At 34.3% G+C, this 26,206-nt stretch overlaps 1 protein-coding gene across 7 annotated transcripts in view; it reads right to left on the reverse strand.

Annotated features, from left to right (window-relative positions):
- Dcc (DCC netrin 1 receptor) overlaps positions 1-26,206 on the reverse strand; it is a 1,068,266-nt gene that overhangs the window by 167,998 nt on the left and 874,062 nt on the right. For all 7 annotated transcript variants that reach the window (XM_040273028.2, XM_040273020.2, XM_021725006.3 and 4 more), the window contains exon 14: positions 19,186-19,296. In XM_040273028.2, coding sequence (XP_040128962.1) covers positions 19,186-19,296 — 111 coding nt within the window. The remainder of the gene's footprint in view (positions 1-19,185; positions 19,297-26,206) is intronic.

A 26,206-nucleotide genomic window follows, 5' to 3' on the forward strand; every position in this document is an offset into this window, starting at 1 on the left:
TTAGGGTTTTATTCTGGTCTCCAGCAGCCAATCACATAAGGCAATTGATACACTCAGACTCTGTTTGTGAGGGCAGGTCTGGTACCAATGTGCCCATTCCTTTTGGCAGGATCTGTTCTCACCAGTGGGCATCAGCTCTTTAGGCTGCTAACTCCATAAATCTTGCCATTTGTTTACTTATTGTAGTGGATGACCCTTTCTATTCACTAGCAAACTCTACCTTGCATTTATGAACCATTCTATTCCTACCGTTTTCTTAGTATTAACATTTCAATATCTTTGAAAATTTACATGCAGCTAAATTCACTCAGAGGTACACAGGCACATACCCACCATTGTGACAAGATCATGATACAAATCAGCTCCATTGTTTTTAAAATTTCCTCATCTTGCTCCTCTATCGTCAAACCCTCTCCTCAATCTTCATTATTCATTTTGATATTGAACTTTAAAATGTCTTTCTATTTCTTCTTACTAACGTTTTCTTATTTGTTTTCACCATTAAACACTGTGAATCCTAAGTTTTCATTCCTGTTCTTAGTAATAGCAACAGTTACAATTTATGATACCTAGTATGCATGGTCATACACAGCATTTTTAATGGATGTTATTTCATTTCTAGTGGAGTCTGCACTCGTAGATATTCTATAAATTTTATATGAATTAAGTTTTTACTTTTCATCATTAATTTTTATCTTCTTTTATTTACTTTTAATATGTTTTCCTTCAATCTGAACTATTTTAGGTTAACAAGTGATATTTAATTTTTTTCACTTTACTTTTAGCTACTTCCATTTGTCTAATTTTACTTTATCATTGCTTCTAAAATTGAAAAAGAAAAACACCTAGGAATTCAGGGGACTGGAAGGGTAGTCAATAGTTTAACAGGAGTTTTGACAAGTTTACTCCTTTAATATGGCAATGAGTAACAATTCTGCAAAAATGTGTCTCCTAGATCTAAGTCAATCAAACTAGTACATCTAGGGATAAGGAATCTCTTTCCTCCCATGTCCTCCAATTTCTGCCCATGACATGCGACTCCCAGTGACAACAGAAGATGCTGACATCCAGTTGTTTCCTTGGGACCAGTAAACAATCAGACCTCATCTTGAAATCATTCTGTGGAATCCACATCTACATAATGGCTATGGTTCACACTGATGGTGACTCATTGGGATAAAAAAGAAAAAGCCAGGTAAGAGACCCTTGATGTACTTTAGGGAAGAGACCCTTAATGTATTGACCCAAGTTTAATTTCAAAAAGTCAAGATTCTTGCTTTCTGTGATTTTCTCCTTAGAAAAACTACAGAATCCAAATTCCAGATGCTTAACAGGGTAAATTCAGCCCCCTCCTTGACATAGGAGGAACACGGTTCTTGATTTGACAGGAACCTCTAGAAAGTTAAAATACCTGTAGGGTAGCAGTTTGGCATATTAACCAGAATTCATTAAAACATGCAATGAAGTGTGAATGGATTTCAGAACCTCCTGAGTTCTTAAAGTAGTGTAAGGACCTAAACCTGTTAAAACAAACTCGCATGATGTGGCTTTCTAGAAGCTGCTGTGCAAACAGAAGCCTATCAGGGTCAGAGAGGCTTGTCTTATTTTAGGGTCCAGTGACAACAGATCTGGATATCCTAAAACTCGCTCGAATCTGTTTATTTCATGATGCATTTGATTAACTACTTTATATTCAAAAAATTCCAGATCTTTAGTAATTCAACTACAGACCCAATACTAAATTGAGGGTGTGGGAGTCTTAGTCTTTGTCAAATAATGTATTAAATGAGTTATTCAGGCTTATCCTCCTCCAAGTGTATTCAAACCTCAATTCTCAAAACAACATACATATTAGTTTAATTTTCTCTAGAACAAACAAAAGCACCATTATGAATAAAATACAGAATCAAGATACTTCCTAGAAAACTAGGACTTTATTTTAAATTTCTCACCTAAGGAAAAGGAGATGCATTCATATATTCAAGAAAAAAATTATAACACAGAGCCATGAATATGTCTTGCCATCATTTATCTATGATCTTTTTGACACTCAGAATGGAAATCAATGGAGAATCAAACTGCATGTGTTGTATGCATTTCACACAAATATCCAGCTATGAACATCTACATGATCACCCTGCACTTACTAATAATTGAGCATCTACTATGTATCAGAAACTGTGCAAAGTACTGAGGACTTCAAGATGAGCATGGTCTTTGCCACTAGTCTACTGAGAAGTGTGATGGATATTATGATGACATGTTCCAAAAGGTCTATGAGGACTTAGATGAAAGATTTCTGAATAAAACTCAGACAAGCAAAAGCTTCTAGAAATAAAACATCATTGAGTTTTAAAGGAAAAGTAGGTTTGAAATATGTGAGAAGACATGGAGACTCTGGTAGAGTGCACAAGGAATCCAAAAACTTGAGACTCAATGCAGCTGAGGAAGGGCACCTGGGTGGTAATGCAGATAGGCAGACGTGAGGAAGCAGCAGACTTGATGCTGCAACTTGGCCAGATGGAGAACAGTTTGAGCAGTGAAAGGACATCAGCAGATCTGGCTATGAAAAGTCACCTTGGAAGTATGGAGTCTAGAGAGCAGGGGAGAAAACCAGTACCAAGAAACTAGGCACAAAGGTACTTTCAGGTGACAAGTGAAGGCAGCCTGATAGGAGGCATGGTGGTGGGCTTGGAGCAGAAAGGATGGATTCCATACCCACGAATGAGGCAGAATCGCAGACCTCGGTGATTGCATGGGTACTGGAAAGTGTGAACTGGAGAAGGAGAATGGCAAGGTGGCTTCCAACTTGGGTGGCCTGTGGATACTGGAACCATTCCAAAGTGGAAAACACAATCAGTGAAAGAGAAAGTGCTCCTGAGAGATCAGCTCCCAGCTTCCAACTGTATGAGAGGTTTTAGGTCCAAGCCCTATATCTCTGTTGTGTTTGAAAATACCGAAAGAAAGGAGCAATGAAAAAATTCTTTACAAGCCCTGATGGCCTTCCTATATTTTAATTACATAAGAAGGAGTCACGTGATCCTCATTGGCCTTCCAAATCCATCACTGGAACCAACAATTATCAATTTGTTTGATGTAAGAGGAAAAAACAAAACAAAACAATAACAGCATTTTGCATTTTAACAAAGCTGCTGACCATAGCCACAACCCCCTTTAATGAAAAATCTGCTAAGTGGTCAACTTGTTTTTCTATTTATTTTTCAAATATACCAAGTTTCTGCCTTCTATGTTCTGTTATACTGATTTAATTATGTATTCCTCTGCCAGACAGTACTACATTGATTTTCTATCAAGCTTTATAGAAAATGTTAATTATACTTTTTAAAAATTTCTTGGAATTCTTCTACATTATTCTTTCTTATGAAGTTGCCTCTGATTGAAATTATATTCAACTAATCATTACTTTTAGAAGAACTCACATTGACATGATATTCATATTTACCATCCAGCAACAAACATATCTATTTGTTCACAATTTATTTCATATTTTTTAAATAAATTGTAATGTTTTTCTACATATACATTTGTTTATATCTTGTTCAATTTGGTCTCAGCTGTTATATTTTATATTGCCTATAGTGCAGTTCTTTTTTGATGATTAAAATATTATTACTATAAAAAGCAACACTTTTGTATATGTATCTTGAAGATTATGACATTATTAAATTTTTTAATAAGTTCTAGTAGTTTTGTAGTTCTTGGAATTTCTGCATGTGCTACCATATCATGTGTTAAATAATATTTCTTTCCTTTTATAATACAATACTGTGATTTATTTGTTTCTTTTTTTTTTTAACCAAAACTACTATGCTCTTATGAATAACAGAAATGGTAGGAATCTTCTCAGGCCTGTTTGAATCCAAAATAAAATGCATTTAGTATTTCACTATTTAACATAATAATTGCTCTTAATTTCTTGAAAAAAACTGTTAACATTTTGAAAACTCATTTATATTCCTATATTAATATGAATTTTTTAAAAAATTGATGATGACTAATTTTACAACATGCCCTCTTGCATCTATTGATAGAATTTTGAGATATCCTTCACAATTATTCCTTAATTAGATGATGAACTTTTAAGATGTACTAAATACATGCCCTCATTTGTATCAGAAATGAAAACATCTATTCCCTGTATAGTCATGAACAAGGAGAAGCTTCATGAGTCCAACAGTAAAAGTGTTTCCTTTCGTACTGTTCTCAGACTCTGAGTATTTTATATAGCTCTCAGAGAGAACTGCAGTCAAAGTGTGAGATCTAATTTGTCAAAACCAGCAACAAAAACAGAACTGCTAAGTGCCCTGTTGCCACTCTCACAGTCAATTCTTAGGAGAAATCACTAAGCTGGCTCTACTCTTGCTATTCCTCAGGGTTGAGGTAAAGTCATTTCCTCAACATTACACAGTGAGTAGATCAGTATTCAAGTCTAGTCATTAGGACGTCAGAACACACACACACACACACACACACACACACATATTATATATAACTGTTTTTAATTACATAAGAAGTGATCAGTTCACCCAAGCAAGTCATAAGGGACATTCTATGAACAAACAGAAAGTTTCCCGTGGCCAAGGAAAGTACTTGAAACTTTGACATTTGTACAAATCTGTACCATCCTTTGTTCATTATAGTTCAGAGATCCTAAATGCCATTTGCCCAAGAATTGAAGCAGATTTAAAATTGCTTCTAAAAATTAGTTAGGGCATTGCCTCCTATTTTCCATTGAATCCATTGAATCACACTAAGGGGCTGAGTTCTTCAATTATATGATGGCATAGTTGCTGTACCATTGATTCCCCAAGCTTGTCAAGGAACAGCCCATATTGTCACAAATGGCTGTTACCAAAGGTCTACAAGAAAAAAAATTCTTTCAAGACATGGTGTTTACACACCAAATCCCATATTGACATCAAGCTAAGTTGACAGAAGAAAATCTTATTTTGGCGACTGGTGTCATCCCCACTCCCTTCCCTAATTCTGAATTTTTACTTTTATTTCGAGGATTTGTCTTTGACTTTCACATAGAATTTTACCAAAATTATACCAACAAATACAACTTCTATATTTGTTAAAAATAACAGTCCATTTTAAAAAAAACACCCAGTATTTTTAACCTAATAGGTAAAACAGTAAACCAGGCTGCCTATATACTGGACTCTAAAATTCTACTCTAGATTTAATATGATTTTTTTCTTGGACCAGTCTGTTACTTGCAAGTATGTTTTTACAATTCCAAACATATTGACTATCATATTACTATTGATTGCTAGTTTAATTATATTGCAATCAATAGATATGTTTACTGTGATTCAAGAGCTTTAAAACCCATTTCTTTATAATCAAGCATAAAATATCCCTTGGATGCTTGAGAAAAACTTGATGTTTTAATTGTGTGTATATAAATGTCAGATTAATCTTCTGTATCCTTTCATTTTTTTCCCCAACTAAGGAGAAAGGAGTATTAAAATTTCTGAATATGACACTAGAATTTTTATATTATTTGCAACTTATGAAAATATAGAAATTAAATAGTTAAACAGGCTAGTAATTTAAATGACACCACAAGAAATAACTAAATCAAACCAAAGGTTTGGATAATCTAGGACATTCTAGAGGACAGAAATTCAGACCTTCCAATAAGTTAGAGTAGGATAAAGTGATTGTGGTAGATTAAGAGATTTGAGAGCTATAAAAACTACATGCAATGTGTTGTTCTGGATTGCATTCCAGTTTGTAAAAATGATTTGTTAAGTATAATTTTGGGATACCTGAGGAAATTCTATTATGATCAGAATATTAGGTAAGTTCATGATCAGCAAAAAGAAAAACAATTAAAAAACTAAGTTTGAAAAGTAGCATGTAGCATATATTATTTCAAATAAACATATTTATCTATTTATTAAATATGTTTCATGTATGTATGAACATATTTATAGGTGTGTATAAAGACAAACTTAGAGAATATGAATTTTAGGTATAAAAAATGATAATCTGATAATATCTGGCAGTGAGACTTTGGTCTGTATTTTCTAATGGCTAAGGTGTATATTTTCTGCTTCTGAAATGATCAGAGTATTCAGATGTTACAGTGAGCTAGCTGGCTTATCTATAAATAACTGTCAAAGTTTTCTTAAATAGTACAAATGTGTATAATAAAAGCCCTATGTTTATAATTGCCACATATTTCTACAATGTATATATTGCTGTAACATAATACTTTTATCATTGTGTTATGATCCTCTATCCTTAAAGATGTTTTTAGTCTTAAGAAAATTACTAATGAAAAACTTAGCTGGGAGTGGTGGAGCACTCCTGTGATCCCAGTGGCTAAGAAAGCTGAGACAGAAGGATAACAAGTTCGAAACCAGACTCAGCAACTTATCAAGATCCTATCTCAAAATAAAAAATAAACTTTGGGATTAGGCACAGGGGAGTGAAGGGAAGAGAGGGGGTATGGAGATAGGAAAGATAGTAGAATGAAACAAACTTTATTGCCTTATATAGAAATATACTACACCACTGGTGTGATCTTGCATCATGTACAACCAGAAGAAAGAGAAGTTATACTCCATTTAGATATGAAGTGTCAAAGTGCATTCTACTGCCATGTATAACTAATTAGAACAATAACAACAGCAAAAGTCTGGGGATGTGGTTCAGTGGTTAAACTCCCCTGGATTCAGTCCCCAGTACCAGAGACAAAAACAAAAACTACAAAACAAAACAACAACAACAAAACCCTACATTTCCTTTTTTGGGGGGATGTTTGATATTTTCCCCTTATCTTTATGTTCAAATTTCCCATCTATTAATATTTTAGGTGTGCCAATTATAAACACAATTGTTATGCATGCCTTTAAAATCCCAAACAATTATCTGTACTTAAACTAGTAATGTTAACCCATTTAATGGTCTTATCATAACAGGATTTTTTTCCGCCATTTTATTATTTAATTTTTATTTTATTTTATTTTTTTAGTTACAAATTGTTATTTTTCTTTTTGGATGATGTCATTTGAACCGGCTGAAAGTTCTCCTTCCCCACATTGCTTTTTTTCTCCTCTCCTGGGTGACATGCTCTGCTATGATTTTAACTTTTCCCTCTCATCTTAAAATCTAAAGTGAATTATATTTCTACTTTTCACAAGAACAGCGCAAAACCCTCAAATCTCTCTGGTCTTCTTACCAACTCATATGCATCCATTCTTTTTACCCTTCCAAATATTGTTTTTTATATTATAGTTTTTGATGTGCTTGTAGGGGACATTATTTTGCTTATCATTTTCCATTCTTTATCCCTCTCTCCCTTCCTCTATCCCTCCCTGCTTCCTCCCTTTCTTTCTATTTTCTTTCTTTCTTTTTCTTTTTGTACCAAGGATAAAACCCAAAGGCACTTAGCTTTTTTAATTTTTAATTTTGAGACAGGATCTCACTAGGTTGCTTAGGGCCTCACTAAATTGCTAAGACTGGTTTTGAATTTGTGATCCTCCTGCCTCAGCCTCACAAGCCGCTGGGATTATAGGTATGCACTACTGTGCCCGGGTGCTTATGGTTTTCTTTAATATTCAGTCTGTTTTCTTCTTCTTCTTCTTTTTTTTTTTTTTAAAAAAAAGGTACTTAACATTCTTTACCAAAACATGGTTATGTTAAACATTTATTATTTTTTTAATGTAAAATGTGTTTCTGTGTCTCTTTTTCCTTGAATAATTATTTTAGTTGAATGTAAAATTCTAGAGTGGTTTTAATTTTTATCTGTACTTTGAAGCTATTTTATTGTTCTCTGGTATAATTGTTGCTAGTAAGTTTTCATCACTTTAATTGTGTGTGAATAAGTAATATGGTGTCAAGGTCATTTTTAAAATGCTTTCTTTTCCTTGTCTTTATTTTTGGTAGTACCCAGTATCAAAGGTAGAACACTGCTCTTGAATCTAACAATTCAAATTTCATCAATTTTGAAGAATTCTCACTGCTTATCTCTTCAGAAACCCTCTCTCCTCAGTTCTCTGCTTTCTTTTGGAATTATGAATGATGCATATTAAATATTTTTGTGTTATGCCTTTGTTTTCCAATATCTCCTTTCCCCCACATTCCTCTGTCATTCTTTGCTGTGATCTGCACCATTTCTTTAGACCTATCTTTGTGTTTATTATATTTTGTCTTCAACTATGTTTAGTGTGCTATAAAACACACTGAGTACTTTTTATTTTAATGACATAAGTCAATGGCTATAATTTTTCATGTTCATGTTTTTATTTTGTTCTAAGCATTCAAAGGATTCATTCTCAAATTAATCTTGTCCTGTTGGATTGTTTTTGGTAAACTATCTTATTTACATATTTTGTATCCTTGACGTGCTACATTTTTGACATTTGATACTTTATTACTTGCATCTTTATTACATAGTATCATCAATATCACCTATTCATCTATTTCATTTTGTATGCATGTATTTATGTATCTATTTTTATTATTAATTAGTCACTTTATTAATCTGAAATTTTCTTTGTCTATTTTCACTTGCCTAATAATGTTTTCTCTTTGCCTTAAAATTATATTGATGGGCTGGAGTTGTGGCTCAGTGGGAGAGCACTTTCCTTGTATGTCTGAGGCACTGGGTTCTATTCTCAACACCACATATAAGTAAATAAATAAAATAAAGGCCCATGAAGAACTAAAAATGTATTAAAAATTATATTGGTAATTTTGTTTTTAACAAGACCTAAAAGTCTCTTTTAAAAATAGGTAAATTCAGTTTTGTTCGATTTTAGAATTTCTCTCATTTAGGTGCATTTTAGCTTTTCCTTTCCAGTTGTTTTTATTTACTGCATTTTGCTATACAGAGTTGTGTTTTTAAAAGTTTCTCCAATGATTTGGAATATATTTATTTGGAAGATTTTTTTTTAAAGTAATACTTAATGGTCCAAAGTATATGTATGAAGACACAAATTGGTGTGAATATACTGTTTACAACCAGAGATATGAACAATTGTGCTCTATACATGTATTAAGAATTGTAATGCATTGTGCTATCATATAAAAAGTATAAATAAATAAATAAATATATATATATATATATATAATTTACATTAAAAAAAGGAATCAGTTATGCCACTCAGGCATTGTTATAATTTTGAAATAGATCCTTCCTATTAGATTACATGATCAATTTATCTTGAAGTGTTAATTGCAAAGATACATTGATTAAATATATAGATTTTATATTATTAAAAAGTAATACTTAATGAATATGAAATTTCAATATGTTTACTTTCTATCAACTCAGAAAATTGAGGTTTTTATTTATTTATTCATTTTAGGTATCAATTAGGTAAATACCAGTATAATAGAATATGCTGATTATCTTTGATTTTTGTTCAACTTCCTTTAAATATTCAGATTATGTGGAATTTCAGATTTTTAAGCCTCTTTATTTCTTCTCTTTTTTTGACCTATTTTTCTGTTTCATGTCTAGGCTTTCTTCTTTTATACCTTTTGGCTTCAAAATGATGCTAATATAAAAGTAAAATAAATCACAAACCCGCCAATTTACCTTATGTTATGCAAACATTTGGTACAAGCATATTTATCTTTGCCAATGACTTGAACAACATTAAATTGCTGTTTTGCAGGTAACTGCACTAGTTTCTCTATTGCTGCTACACTTAGTGGCTTAAATTACCATAAACCTAAGGCTTAAGACTACACACATTTATTATTTTACATTTCTAGGGGTTAGAAGTTCGGCCACAGGGAGCTGAAATGCAGGTGCCATCCAGGTTGCACTCCTTGATGGAGCTCTAGGGAACTTTCCTTGTCTTTTCAAGTTTCTACAAGCTGACCCCCTCCTGCATCACTCCGACTTATCTTTGTTGTCATATCTCTTTCTGACACCAGTACCTTCTGCCTTCCTCATCTCAGGACACTTGTGATTACACTGGGTCTGTCTAAACCATCCAGGATAATCTCCCCATCTAGAGACCCATAACTCAGTTGCATCTCCAAAGTCTCTTTTGCCAGGTAAGGTAACACGTTCAGAGGGGGACGCGTTCTGAGATTAGCATTTGAACGTGGAAAGGAAGTTATTTCACTATATAACTCTACTTTATATAGTTATTATAAAGTTATTTCACTTTATAACTCTACTTTAGTCCTTGAGTTTTCTTTTTTCTTTCAATTATTAGTCCCAAATTTATATTCTTCTGAGTTCTCACTCTTCTGCTTAAAATTATTCATTTTTGGAGACTATTTTTAAGTAAATATGGAAGTTTGGATATGCAATATTCCTTCTTTCTGGGTGGTCTCATCAACTTAGATTTTATCATTATTCTGAAAATAAGCTTCCATGTGTGCTTCTCAGATCCCTGTTCTAAGTAGCATGCTTCATGCCAGGACTGCCTTTGTGCTTCACTTCTCCAGGGAGATGCATGTGGAGTGACCCCCATCTCCATATTAGTGGGTCAGGATAGCCTAGCTAGTTACCTTTTTCCCCGGGGCAGGACACTGGAGCTGCTCCTACCTTCACAAGTGTTTGCTGTGTCATTGTTGTGCTTACAGAAGTCTTTGCATACAGATCTTTGCTACCCAAGCTACTCCAGTTTAGGGTAGAGGTTTAATTTTAAATCACTTTGTTATTGATGGTGTATAACCAATTTCCACCTGTTCACTTAATAATGAAAAAAAAAGGCAATACAAACCCATCCCCAGGCTCAATTTCCTAGAGGATACCTTTATTGAACTTTATCACAAATTCTCTTATTTCCTTATGCAAGAATTTTATATTAGACCTTGGGGAAATCTAATGATCTTGTATTTTTCTTAAGCTGAAATTTTGAGGCACAAAATAAGTACTTTAAAACTTCACAGCTGTCAGTAATAGCAATGCACTTTCCAGGGAACCTTGAGCAAACAGTTTAGTTTGGTTTTATAATTACTTTAACAAAACATACCAATTCAAAGGGCCATCCATAAGGAATTGGTGTGTTTCTCCATGTTAGTGTTTATTTTTGCATGCTTACACCAAGCAGAGAAGGCAAATGGAACAACTAAAGTCAAAGAAGGGACAAGGTGGGGTGCCTTTAGCATCTGTAAATAGTGCTACCTTGTTTGGGTGGCTCTCAGGACTCAGTTACAGAATTATGAGTAGACACACTCAGAGGTCAGCAGGGAGAGCTATTCTTGTAGTTTTCCTCAACACGGATTTCTTCTTCAGTAAAACAACCTCTGAGCATCACCACCCCACCACCACAATTTCACATTGATTTAAAAATGAATCCATCCTCCTTATCCATTAAAGGAAATCAAAGCAATTCTATGTTGTTGAGGGCCACAGACAAGTCAAGGTGGTGCCTGGCACTTTGCCAGGAGGAGTGGTTTGAGAAGTAACGCCAGCGAGCCATTAAGATGATGGGGATTCCTTAATGACTGACTGCTGTATCTAGATGATGTTAATTAAGTTAAGCTGTGTGTAATTATTAAGATGATGAGGATTCCTTAATGACTAATTGATATATCTAGATGATGTTAATTGAAACAAGCTGTGTATAATGAGTTAGGTATAAATACCTCTGCTGTCCTACAATAAAGCGGCTCCCGCTGTATCAACCTTCACAAGTTGCTTGTCACCCCCTGGTTATTTTGGAAGTTTCTGATTTTGAAACCATTAGAATTCAAAGCTTCCAAACATTAGCTATGAAGACTTTGGTGGAGATCATTTATATGTTATTCAATATTTAGATATTTATATGAATAAGTTAAAATTAAATGAAAAATAATTTTTAACAAAGCTTCTCTCTTCCTCACACACATTCACACATACACACATATACATACACATACTCAGTCTGAATATTCTTTTGGAGCTAAGAGTGACTACTACTGTGATTGTCCATTAACCCATAGATTAATTCCTATCATATTTTTAAAAACATTTTAAAATTAAAAAAGGAAATTAAAACTTTTTGTGGTGCTGATAATTGAACCTAGGTTCTTTCTCATGCTAGGTAAGCACTCTTCCACTGAGCTACATCCCCAGATCAAGAGTTTTACTTTTTGATATTTGAATTTCAAAGAAAATCAGAAGAAAGGAAGGGCATCAAAGTCATTTTAGGAAAGTATCTTTGTGGAATGCAATCATCAGTCAATAAATTGAGAAGGCTTTAGGATCACTGCTACTAATTTCTTGTAGCAAGTGAAACACTGCTTTACAAAGCAAGTTAAACAATTACATTCCTCACTTTCATAGTTAAATGTTTTGAAAGGGCTGTTAATTTCCATTATGTTTGAGCAGGAACAATCTCAAATCTTCATTTCTAATGGTATCATTTGCAAGAAGTATCAACTCCACTAGCTTCCTGTTTTTATTTACCCTTTATCTTCAGATTGTTAATGTGTATGTGGGAATTGTCTTAGCAATTTTCATCCAAGTGAAGATAATGAAGAGAGGCAATATTTGAAACGTATTGAGATAATCAGCGGGTAAAGGAGTAACAATTGGATAAGGAAGGATGCATTCAAAACCAGTAGTGGCAGAAAGAATATTGCTAAAGGCATTTGTTTCAAAGAATGTCTGCCTGCTATCAGACACTCCTCCATGACACCCTCCTGGACAGAATGCTCAAGTACTACTTGTTCCTACCAAGTCTGTTTCTGTCACTGCAGCAAACAGCTGTCTATGCTTCTCTAGAGCTCTTATCTTTTTCATGTTGGAACTCCCCACAAGTCAGCATTCTTCAAGTTCTTAACTGGATTTCATGATAACTGCATCAATATTCAAATAAGGAAAAAGGAGGAATGTGGCATGGGAAAGTTCAAATAGATCCAAAGAACCGTTCATCACTACATTACGTCTCAGTCCTACTAAGAGACTCTTGATTAAAGCAGGCGTAGGAACTGCATGATGCACAGAATGCACAGACATGAAAAAGCATGGCGTTAAAGGGAAGTTGGCAGGGACCCTTTAAGAAGTTGAGGTTTTATATTTTGGTTCTACTTAGACTGTGACGCAGAGTCAGGAGAAAGAGCACATAACTCAAGTGCTGAGTCCCATTCATTCTGGATATTTTATAGGACCTTCAGCACCTCAGCTCCATTTATTTTCACTCCTTCCAGGAAGAGATACAGCTCTCCAGGTTTGGGTAAATGATGTGACCTCATTCTTTAGAATCTCTTGCTTTAGATCACTGTCGCTATACACCAGGTCAGTTGTAAGGGATCCGCAGAGACTTTGCTTTTACACTGCACTGAATCCCAATTCACAGAGCTGAGTCAGCAGGACCAGCTTCAGTTGATCAAGTTAGTGAAATTTCCTTAGCTTAAGTTCCTCTTTTTAATGTAAAACCAATAATAATATGCTCCATAAGGGTAGATGAGAGGATAAAACACAACTATATAAAACTCGAACATTATTTCTCAAGTGAGAAGAAAAATGAAGTACGTGTCTAGCTTGTTGTATAAGACAGAGCACCTCTCATGATTTCAGGTCTGATTTCATTGGTTTCCTTGCCATACCTCAAGTATCAGTGGGGCTCCAGACTCAGAGCATCTGTTCTTGTTTCTTCTGGCCAGAAGACTCTTGACTGACCTATTAGCATGGCTGCTACCCCATCACAGCCACTTTCTTAATGCCTGGGCTGTAATTTTTCTAATCAGAGAGATATTCTCAATCTAGTAAATGAACACTACTCCCTAATCCTTTCTATTGCTTCTACAAACTTTATTTTTCTTTAGATATATTTACCACTACTTATCTCTGTATCAATAAGATGTGTACTCCTTGAGAATAACAACTTTATTTATTTGCTTTCCCCCTAGAACTTGAAATAATGCCTGACACATATAGATTTTCAACTAGAAATATTTGAAGAAACAAAAGCACTGATGAACACTCCCTACCCTGTTAGTGAAGGATGTGAACTTGGTGAAGTGGGACTTTGGGTCAACTATGTAACCTAAGACAAGTTAACCTCTCTAAGCCTCAAGTTATTTTTCTGCAAATCCCATATTACCCATAGGGTTGTTCTGATTGGGTTGCTCATGTTTCCCTACTTCTAGTACATCTTTATGCCTCACAGTAATCTCTCCAAAATGCAATCTTAATTAAATTGATATATTTAAAAAAATTAATGACTTGTGTAGTACAAACTAGTTATGCTTTCAAAGCATACTTCAGACAATGTTTAAAATCTTTAATTTGCTATTGCCAGGTTTAGAACCTCCCTGTCTTACAAACCTCATCATATGCCATTTTTCTGTTTCTGCCTTGATGAATTTTTTTTGCAGTTTCCTAAGATCCATTGTCTCTTTTGATTGCAAACTTGCATTAATCTTATTCTGTGCTCCTCATCCTCAATTTCTAATGCACACTTTTGAATAGCTAAATCTCACTTATGTTCAAGTCTTAGTTTTAATGCAAGTCTTCTATATGTCTGCTTGTTCACCTTCCTCTTTATATTTATTTTTCTATATCTATCTGTCCATCCATCCATCCATTCACTTGTCTATCTAGATACCTATATAGATATGCATCTATCCATCTGTCTATCTATCTGCCCATCCATCAGCCCATCCATCAATCCATCGATCCATCCAATCTATGTTCAAGCATAAGATAGTATAAACATCCAACCAGTTTTAAACCATAACAATGCAATTTCCTACGATTTTACTAAAATGTCTGTCTTTGTTACACTCTAAGCTCCATGAGAGAAGGAAAATGTCTTTTCAATTTCTTACTGTATCCTTCAAGTTAAGCACATTGCCTGGTAACTTTTCTGTAAATATTCTTTGAATTAATATGCTATCATATGGCAATGATCATTACGACTGTGAATGTCAAGACAGAATCTGTTGATTTACCGCCACCATAGTTTTTCTTTAATAAAACTAAACCTGTAATCATGAATGACATTGTGTTATTTAAAAAGAGAAGATAGGAAATACGGAGGAGAGTGCACAAAAAGGAGTCCAAGAAGGGACAGAAAAACTTGAGAAAGGATAATGGAAGAAGTAGAATAAGAAAAAGAATGAGAAAGAAAGAGGAAGATAACACATCGATGTATAACCAATGTGATCCTGCAATCTGTAAACGTGGAAAAATGAGAATTCATACCCTATTTGAATCAAATGTATGATATGTCAAGATCATTGTATTTTTTGAGCAACTAATAAAAAAATAAAGAGTGAGGAAAAAAGAAGGGGCATAGAATCTTTTTAAAATTATTTGTGTGTTTGTGTGTGTGTGTGTGTGTGTGTGTGTGTGTCTGTCCCCCTAGGGATTAAACCCAGGAGCACTCTACTACTGAACTATATCCCCAGTCCTTATTTTTTATTTTGAGCCTGGGTCTCACTAAATTGGCCAGGTTGACCTTAAATTTGTGATCTTCCTGCCTCAGCCTCCTGATTTTCCAGGGTTACAGGTGTGTGCCACCACACCCCATGGGGCATAGAATCTCTATTTATTTATTTATTTATTTATTTTGGTACCAGGCATTGAACTCAGGGGCACTCAACCACAGAGGCACATCCCCAGCCCTATTTTGCATTTTATTTAGAGATAGGGTCTCACTGAGCTTCTTAGACCCTTGCCCTTGTTGAGGGTGGTTTCGAACTCCCTATCTTCTTGCCTCAGCCTCTCAAGCCTCTGGGATTACAGGCCTGCGTTTCTGTGCCCAGCTGAGACATAGAATCTTTATTCTTCATATTTACTTGAACAATTTTAGGTCCATAAATTAAAGAATAAGATAATTTCAAGGTCCTTGATCCATTTTGAGCTAATTTTTGTGCATGGTGAGAGGAGGGGATTCAGTTTCATTTTGTTGCATATGGATTTCCAGTTTTCCCAACACCATTTGTTGAAAATGCTATCCTTCCTCCATTGCATGCTTTTAGCCCCTTTATCGAATATAAGATAGTTGTAGTTTTGTGGATTAGTCTCTGTATCCTCTATTCTGTACCATTGGTCTACCCGCCTGTTTTGGTACCAGTACCATGCTGTTTTTGTTACTATTGCTCTGTAGTACAGTTTGAAATCTGGTATTGCTATACCACCTGATTCACACTTCCTGCTTAGAATTGCTTTTGCTATTCTGGGTCTTTTATTTTTCCATATGAATTTCATGATTGCTTTATCTATTTCTACAAGCAATGCTATTGGAATTTTGATTGGCATTGCATTAAACCTATAGAGGACTTTTGGTAATATCGCCATTTTGATGATGTTAGTTCTGCCTATCCATGAACAGGGTATATCTTTCCATCTTCTAAGATCTTCTTCTACTTCTCTTTTTAGGGATCTGTAGTTTTCACTGTATAAATCTTTCACCTCTTTTGTTAGGTTGATTCCCAAGTATTTTATTTTTTTTGAGGATATTGTGAATGGAGTGGTTTTCCTTATTTCCATTTCAGAGGTTTTGTTGCTGATATACAAAAATGCCTTTGATTTGTGCGTGTTGATTTTATATCCTGCCACTTTGCTGAATTCATTTATTAGTTCTAGTAGTTTTTTTGTAGACCATTTTGGGTCTTCTAGGTATAGAATCATGTCATCTGCAAATAGTGATAATTTAAGTTCTTCCTTTCCAATTTTTATGCCTTTAATTTCTTTCGTTTGTCTAATTGCTCTGGCCAGTGTTTCGAGAACTATATTGAATAGAAGTGGTGATAGAGGGCATCCCTGTCTTGTTCCTGATTTTAAGGGGAATGCCTTCAATTTTTCTCCATTCAGAATGATGCTAGCCTGGGGCTTAGCGTAAATAGCTTTTACAATATCAAGGTAAGTTCCTGTTATCCCTAGTTTTTCTAATGTTTTGAACATAAAGGGATGCTGTACTTTGCGTATGATAGAAGAAAAAGTTGGCTACGATCTACATATTGTGGGATCAGGCTCCAAATTCCTTAACAGGACACCCATAGCACAAGAGTTAATAGCAAGAATCAACAAATGGGACTTACTTAAACTAAAAAGTTTTTTCACAGCAAGAGAAACAATAAGAGAAGTAAATCGGGAGCCTACATCATGCGAACAAATTTTTACCCCCCACACTTCAGATAGAGCCTTAATATCCAGAGTTTACAAAGAACTCAATAAATTAGACAATAAGACAACAAATAACCCAATCAACAAATGGGCCAAGGACCTGAACAGACACTTCTCAGAGGAGGACATACAATCAATCAACAGATACATGAAAAAATGCTCACCATCTCTAGCAGTCTGAGAAATGCAAATCAAAACTACCCTAAGATACCATCTCACTCCAGTAAGATTGGCAGCCATTATGAAGTCAAATAATAACAAGTGCTGGCGAGGATGTGGGGAAAAGGGTACTCTTATACATTGCTGGTGGGACTGCAAATTGGTTCGGCCAATTTGGAAAGCAGTATGGAGATTCCTGGGAAAGCTAGGAATGGAACCACCATTTGACCCAGTTATTGCCCTTCTTGGTCTATTCCCTGAAGACCTTAAAAGAGCGTACTACAGGGATACTGCCACATCGATGTTCACAGCAGCACAATTCACAATAGCTAGACTGTGGAACCAACCCAGATGCCCTTCAATGGATGAATGGATTAAAAAAATGTGGCATTTATACACTATGGAGTATTACGCAGCACTTAAAAATGACAAAATCATGGAATTTGCAGGGAAATGGATGGCATTAGAGCAGATTATGCTCAGTGAAGCTAGCCAATCCCTAAAAAACAAATACCAAATGTCTTCTTTGATATAATGAGAGCAACTAAGAATAGAGTAGGGAGGAAGAGCAGGAAGAAAAGATTGACATTAAACAGAGGCACGAGATGGGAGGGAAAGAGAGAGAAAAGTGGAATTGCATGGAAATGGAAAGAGACCCTCATGGTTATAAAAAACTACATAAAAGAGGTTGTGAGGGGAATTGGAAGAAAAATAAGGAGAGAAATGAATTACAGTAGATGGGATAGAAAGAGAAGATTGGGGGGAGGGGGATAGTAGAGGATAGGAAAGGTAGCAGAATACATCAGTCACTAGTATGGCATTATGTAAAAATGTGAATGTGTAACCTATGTGATTCTGCAATCTGTATTTGGGGTAAAAATGGGAGTTCATAACTCACTTGAAACTATTGTTCGAAGTATGATATGTCAAGAGCTTTGTAATGTTGTGAACAACCAATAAAAAAAAAAGAACTATAAAAAAAAAGAATAAGATAATTTCAATATCCGGTATTTAGTCAGTCATCTTGTCATGATATTTCTAACATGTATGTTTTTTTTTCAATCTAAATTTTTCTTGGTCCTGGTTTTAATCACCTAGACTTAAGTACACTGATCTTAACCTACTTCTCTTTCAAGCACCTCTCATTTGCATAAATTGTTACCTCAAATTCTAGGTAGTTTATTTGTATTTTATTACTTAGAATTGCTTCCATTTCTCCCTTTATTCATTTCTCTTAAATTTTACCTAGACATGATGTTTTTAATTTCAGGAGCAATTTCTCATCTACTAATTTTAAACCTTCTACTCATATTTTATTTATTGGTATGTGAATTTTATATGAACTTTAATATCTCATTCATGAATGCCTCAAGACAACTCTCAATTAAGCAAATAAAGTTGGTTTTCCTTTCTGTCAAGAAGTCAATGTCAAATATGATGATATCATAAGCAAGTTAAAAAACACACCCTGATGTTTTTCAGGTGCATGATAAGAAAAAGGAAGACAAGGTAACTAATATAATTTTATTTCCTGATTACTGTCAGAAAGCAGAGCAATTCTTCTGAAGAAAATGTTTCTGGTCAATTACTTAAAGTAAAATAAACGGAAAATATCTCATTTCAAATTATACCAGGGGAAAAGTCATCTATTTTGAGGATTATAATTAATGCATATTAAATGCTACTCCTTCTTGGCACTGTTGAAGACTCTATTCCTAAATTTGTATTTTGGACTTTGTTTTGTTTGCATCTGAATAAATGTCCCCCAAGTTGTAGTTCATTACTTTTCTAAGGGAAAGCTGCATTGATCTTATTCTGCACTCCTCATCTTCAATTTCTAATGCACACTTTTTCATACCTAATTCTCACTTATCTTCAAGTCTCAGTTTTAATGTAAGTCAGAGAACAACAGACACCAGAAGAATACCAAAATCAGAGTGTGAATGATTGGTGAAAAGTCTTACCATCTAGGTCATTCTCTGGGGTCTCCGCTGTATGCCAGTTGGAAGGTGGTCCAGTGCCATTGACCGTCATGGCTGATACTTGGAAACTGTACTGACTTCCCTTCTCCAGGCCTATGAAAATATTTTCAACAACAACAAAAATAGTTATTGAAAAACAAGTATTTCTAGCTGGCTTACCAAAGTTTTAGCAAAATTTAAAAAATAGTTGATATGGTTTACATTATTTGTGACTATTGTGGTAATTATTGTTATTTTGACTAAAAGAGAAGAAATATAACAGCAAGAAATCAAATTATTTTTCATATATTCTCATGTATTTTTTCCAGTTTATAAAAATGTATCATGAACATAGCCTCAGGGCAGATGCAGAATATAAAATATGAATGATGAAGAAATAATCAAAAATAGCAAGAATCATTTTTCCTCACTGTTCAGAACAGCCATGCCTATAAATCAAGAATAGGCAACCTAAAAATGTATGTCTCCATCATTCATTCAAGGTCAGTGATTATGTTTTTGGGGGGTGCCAAGAGAGATGATTCCAAAGCCACTGCACTTCAGTAGAAAATACAAGAACTTTCATCTCTTGAAACCATCTTTTGAGTAAACTTGGATTCATATCAGCATCCATACTAAGGGGGAAGGAAGTCAATCTCTATGATAATTTGGACACATTATTTTACATATAATGATGGCATCAGGGCTTATTTTAGAGAATACAAGTAGACTAGAGAGATTCTGTAGACCATTAATCTGGAATGTGTAAATTTTTGATGTGATTTTTTTGATCTTTCCTCTTACCTAAATTTCAATGTAGCTTATTAACATGACAAATCATTGTAAAACTAATGATACTTGTTGCTATGATTGAATATCTCCTTCAAAACTCATGATGAAACTTAATTGCCATTCTAACAGTGTCGAGGAGACCTCCAAGATCAGGCCACGAACACTCTGCCATCATGAGTGGATTAATTAGTGGTTGCAGGAGAGAGTTCTTGATAAAAAGGATAAGTTTAGCCCAATATTCTTCTGTCTTGTGCATTTTCCTGTATTCCCACCTTCTGCCAAGGGATGATCCTGGCCAGGTATAGGTGCCATGATCTAGGACTTCCTTATCTCCAGAATCATGAGACAAACCACTACTTTTTATAAATTATCCAGTCATTATATTTCTGTATTAGTAGCATAAAATGGATTAATCCACTTAGCAAAAGACTATGTGACATTCTTGAGACAATGAGAACTCAAGTTAAATTGTTAAGACCTTAAATTTCAAAGATTCAAACAACCCTGGTAAAGATTAAAAATGTAGTTTGTTTTTGTTGTTTCCCCCATTAATATGAAATAAGCAGAAATATTTGATATTTAGAAATGTATACAATTGAAATGACATATTTAGGAAATAATGGCTACATCAAGACTAAATTTCAAATTTGTAGATCTTTGTATAGGAAGATGATAACTTAATATTAAGAAGAATTCTAACTCGCTGCTAGTAGGAGATGATGTTTTAAGTGATGGATAGAAAGAACTTGTTAATGTCAAGTGCAGTTAACTCCAATGGATAGTATTATTAGAGAAAATCGTCCAATAAATTCACATGCAAAAACATGTCTATAATACAAAATGTTACTCTCTGAAGAACTTTAATTATATAAAGTAGAACAGAAGCTCCATGTATTAGAATGTAACTCGGTAATGTTGTAGTCCTTATTTTTATCTATTGTATGGTATAACCACAGACTTCCCAAGAGTACCTGTTGTATGAAAGAGACACATACAAAATCACCCTTGAAAAATCCACCAAAAATGACTGGGTTCAGTGATACTTAACAAAGGAAATATTAGATTAAAATAGAATGCTCAATATGAGCAAGGTGGCAAAGAGAATATCCCATCCATACGTATCCAGTGGAAAAGCTCTTCACGTCACCTCTACCACTTCTGCCATGAAGTTTTAGCACCCAAAAAAGATCAGTGGCCCAGGTCCCTCTGAAAATCCTGCCAAATTTCTTTGAAGTATCATATTTTATTTTAAAATAGCTTTGGCTTTACATTTTATTCTAGAATATAGCTGAGTTATTGAATCTCTCTCATCATAAACACCTAGAAATATGAGGTTAATTATAAAAAAGTTTAATTGTGTAGATAGAATTCCTCTATTAAAGGAAATCTTAAGCAATGTCTAGTAAAATGATTGATCTAATGCTGGGCATTTGAAAAAGTGATGCAGCAGGCATACTTTTAGGATAAGAAATTCACCAAGGGAGGAACTCATTGGCAACAGTTATGTTTATAAGAAAAGTTCTTACAAGTGTAGGAAAGTGTACTAAATTTACTTTACCATAATAAACGTACAGATACACCACAGTTTCCCAGTGGCTTAAAAAAAATTTTTTTCCTCTGTTAGGATACATTCATCCAAGTTTTTTGGATTATAAACTCAGTGCCATTGTTATTAATTATTTCTCAGCAGAGTTAAGACTGTGACCCTTTACTTTATCTAGTTAAGCACAGGATGCCATGGTGGGCAGAAGCAGAAACTGACTGGAAATTACCTTTAAAGTTTCAGAAGTTCCTGCTTTAGTGTTGTGAGGGGGTAGACTTGGCTGGGTAAGTTTTAGAGTACTCACAGCTTTTCCTTCTCTTTTTTTTATGCTTTCTTTTGTACAAGGGATTGAATCCAGGGGTATATTAACACTGATATACATCCCCACCTCTTTTGATTTTTAATTTTGAGATAGTCTTGCTAAATTGAGAGTCTTCTTAAATTGCTAAGGCTGGCCTCAAATTTGTAATCCCTTTGCCTCAGTCTCCAAAATTATTGGAATTACAGGTATGCACCACAGTGACTGGCTCTCAAAGCTCCTTCAATTTCAATTTCCAATTACAAGTTATTAGCTAATAATACATGTTTCCACCTTGTTTGTGTCAGGGCCAGCTGACAAAGTACTTATAAAAGCAATTTACATATTTAATCATTCAATAGATATAAATATATCTAACAATTTGTATAGTGATTCGTTGGTTATTTTCTCACTTAATTTCAAATACGCTGTGATTTTGGCACAGAATACATTACCCCTATTTTAGATAGATAGGAGGAGAATAAGGCACAGAGAAATTAAACAAGGGTACTGGTGTTTTAATCAGCAGCTTCTGTCCTTGGGTGAAGAACCTTTCTCTGTCCTTATTCCTGCTATGCTCTAGATACTGTTACTCTCCTTAAAGGACCAACAGTCTAGGCTGAACCCAAAAGGGACATCAAAAACAAATATAAGGCACTCTTCAGGAATACAAGGAATTTGTAATCATGAAGATCATTTCCAGAATTAAGTCAGGCAGGGGTAAGCAGACAGGATAGATTTGATGGTCCTATTATATTTTGGCAGTGGATTAATTTAAGAGATCATTAACACCCCAATATCCCTTTATAAAAAGAATAAAGATAAAAAAACTGTTATCCTGTTAGGAAAATGAAATATCTTTTTGTTGTTTTTTGTTGTACTGGGGATTGAACCCAGGGCCTTATGCTTATGAGGCAAGCATTCTACCAGCTGAACTGTATCCCCAGGGTAGGATGAAGTATCTTTAAGAGTTAAACCAGCAGTCACCATAACCAAGAAATTTGGGGGAGGCTCAACTCCGATGGTTGATATCAAAAACTCTTTTCAATGTTTCATTCATTCATTAGAAGCGGAATAAAGGAAAGTCAGTCTATAATGATTTTTTGTATGTATATTTCTAGAAGCTATTATCTTGTATGTATTTCCTAAGTAAAGACAATGGGAATTTTATTAAATAATATTTTTTACACAAATTGGTTGGCAAAGCTTTGAGTTAATGTTTTCTAGAATGCCTCAGCTCCTCTAGCTGCAAAGGTCACCTTCAACTTTTATTATTTAATAGGTATCTGCATGTTTGCACTATTGCTTAACTCTCATACCCTCACATGTACACTGCCTATATAAAATGTTTGTATTTTATCTAGAGACAGGCTTTCACTGAGTTTCTTAGTGCCTTGCTTTTGCTGAGACTGGCTTTGAACTCATGATCCTCCTGCATCAGCCTCCTGAAACACTGGGATTATAGGTATGAGCCACTATGCTCTGTTCCACTACTTCTTAATTGTGTGACCTTGAAAAACTTTGTAGCTCTTTCTATGTATCTATTTTTAAATCAACAATATAGAGATATATAAATAAAAATTGTTATAAAATTAAATTTGAAAACATTTGTAAAACTTTTAACATAGTGACTGCTGTCAAAGTTCAGTAAATAATGATATGGATGTTACTGTTAAACATGTTAATATTGTATTTAATGTCAGTGATCTTTTATAGAGGAATATAGCACAGGATCGAGTCACTTACAGTAAAATGAACTAAAGATGACAATATGGTATAGACAAGGAACATCTATGGAGGGTTAGAATATCTATGATCTAATTGAGATGATGCCGTGACTAGTTGCAGATTTTAGCAATGTCACTCTCCAGGCCTCTTCTGTAAAGCAAAGGGTTTGGTGAGATGAACAGTGTAGTGCTTGTCAACCCTGAAGTTAATCTCAGAGGGTCTATGTGTGTGTGTGTGTGTGTGTGTGTGTGTGTGTGTGTGTGTGTGTATTTAATTCCTAGATGCTTCCAATCTCAACTTCATTCTAAAGCACATGTGTTGTCACTAGCACTGCTTTTCTTAGTTGTAAAAGTTTCTGTTGTTGAAAACAGATTATCTTTGCCCATTCCTGTCCCTAATAAGAAATGCCAAGGTCTGTAATTCTTCTGTTTCAATTTCTTAGATCATATGGTAAATGATGATACATTATTCATATAATATCATTTCCCTAATGTTAACCTTGTTATAAAATTGCTATGCTATTGTTTCAATGTTTCAGTCTATAAACTATCAATTCGTGTTTACCATTATGCTTATTCTATATTGGCCATGAAATACCAGAACTCTCTTAAACTCAATCTCAAATAACCTTTTCTGAAGAGCACTCAAAAATAAAAAACAGCACTTTAAAATTTAGTTGACACGGCTTCCTACAATAAAACTGATAGCAGCCATTTAAAATCCTTGTTAGAACCCTGAATTACTTTGTTATTGCAGATGTCTCATTATCTTAGCAAAAAACATGCACAACAAAAAACACCTGTCTAACAAAGAGAGGATTAAAAAAAAAGGTTTGAGTCTCTACACCTGAATATTTATAAAATACAAATGAATCATTCAGGCATTTCCAATTTTCTAACAGCCAAATCAATATATCCATGTATCTTACAGGCACTGAAAACATGGGGTCAAATCCTGTACATTTCACAGTGCTGCAGATTTATATGAAAAATCAATTACTTCTACTTACTACAAAGTGTATCCGTTGCTAGATATGTCCTGGGGAAAGTCTAAACCACAGCCAATCTTACAGAGTATAGTACTTTTTGCATCTTAATGCTTTTGGAAATATTCCCCAAATGTCTAGAAATGTTACAGGTATTTCTGAAGCCAAGTTACAAGGTAGAGGAGAAGAAAGAAAATTTACAAAGCTTGTTTTAAAATTTTTAAGAGTATGACACTATTCACCAACTTTTTTATTGCTTGGATTCAAATTAAAAAGGAGTACTTGTGACATTTTTTGCAATAAATATCATGAGCAGTTATAATATTACTGCTCAGATTATATTTTCATTCCTAAATGCATTTTTATAACTCTTGAAATGAAGAACAAGATGAATAAAGCTTCAAGGTTAAATTCCAGGTTTCCACAAATCTATAAAGAAGGGAATGGGTATTTGTGGCCTATACACAAAAATAACCTAATCCATCCTAATTCTTTCTAATTCAGTCTTTGGCTGGAATGATAATAAACCAGGAAAGTGATGGGTTACCCTGTGCTGATTTGAAATTCATATTTTAGATGAATACAGATGTAAAACTGAACTATTTATTTTTGATTGAGTAACATTTATTAGAGTTTACAATTGAAAATGATTGTCCTTAAGAGGAAAAACAATAAAGTATCTATAAGAGTTGAATAATGTCCTCCCAAAGTTCATGTGTAACTGAAACAGTAGCATGTGACCTCACTTGAAAATATGATCTTGCAGATACAATTAGCTAAGGAGCTCAGGATAAAATCTTTCTGGAGTTAGAGTGGGGCTTAAATCCAATGGTTGTTGTCCTCAATCAAAGAGGAGAAGAAAGGACATGCACAGATCGGAGGGTGATACAAGGAGGAGGCAGAGATGGGAACATTCACCCACAAGGCAAGAACACCCAAGACCTGTTGGCAAGCAGCAGGGATTCTTTCGTGGAGCTTTGGAAGGAAGCGGCTCTGCTAACCCATTGATTTCAGAAATCCAGGCTCCTGAACTGTGGCAATAAATTTCCATTGTTTTAAGCCACCAAGTTTTTAGCAATTTCTTATGGCAGCTCAAGGGTGAATACAGGTTCTTTAGCAGTGAAAAAGCTAAAGCCTATCATTCTTTTTTTAAATGATTTTACCTTCTGTAGAGGAAAAGTACTGATGTTTTATGTACATAGAGGGTCAGAGTCTTAATTTTATAATACTGGTCTCAATGTGTTTAATATCTGCCAAAATAACTCCTAAATACTAAACAACGCACATCAACAAATTCTGTTGGCCAAAGGCTACTACTACTCTTCATCTGTTTTAGAATGCTTCCTTTTCACTTGTTCAGCTGTTAGGGAGTTAGCATTAGTGGGAGGGAGTTCTCAATTTTGGCAACTAAAAGTTGTAAAATACAACTATAGTCTTGATGTTTTATTTTTATTCCTTTACATATGCAGTTACATAGTTTATTGTTACAAAATTAAGTAACCCTGAAAATTAATATTTTAGCACATATGTATTCTAAATATGAACATGAATACATATTTTTATTATAAATGTGGAATTATGCACTAAAACCATTTCAAGACTGAGTTATTCACTTAATGATATGTTTTAAGTATTTAATATGAAATTTAATATTTGTATACTGCATCATTCTCAATAG

This window comes from Ictidomys tridecemlineatus, chromosome 13 (genome assembly GCF_052094955.1).
Source record: "Ictidomys tridecemlineatus isolate mIctTri1 chromosome 13, mIctTri1.hap1, whole genome shotgun sequence".
NCBI classification, from domain to species: Eukaryota; Metazoa; Chordata; class Mammalia; order Rodentia; family Sciuridae; genus Ictidomys; species Ictidomys tridecemlineatus.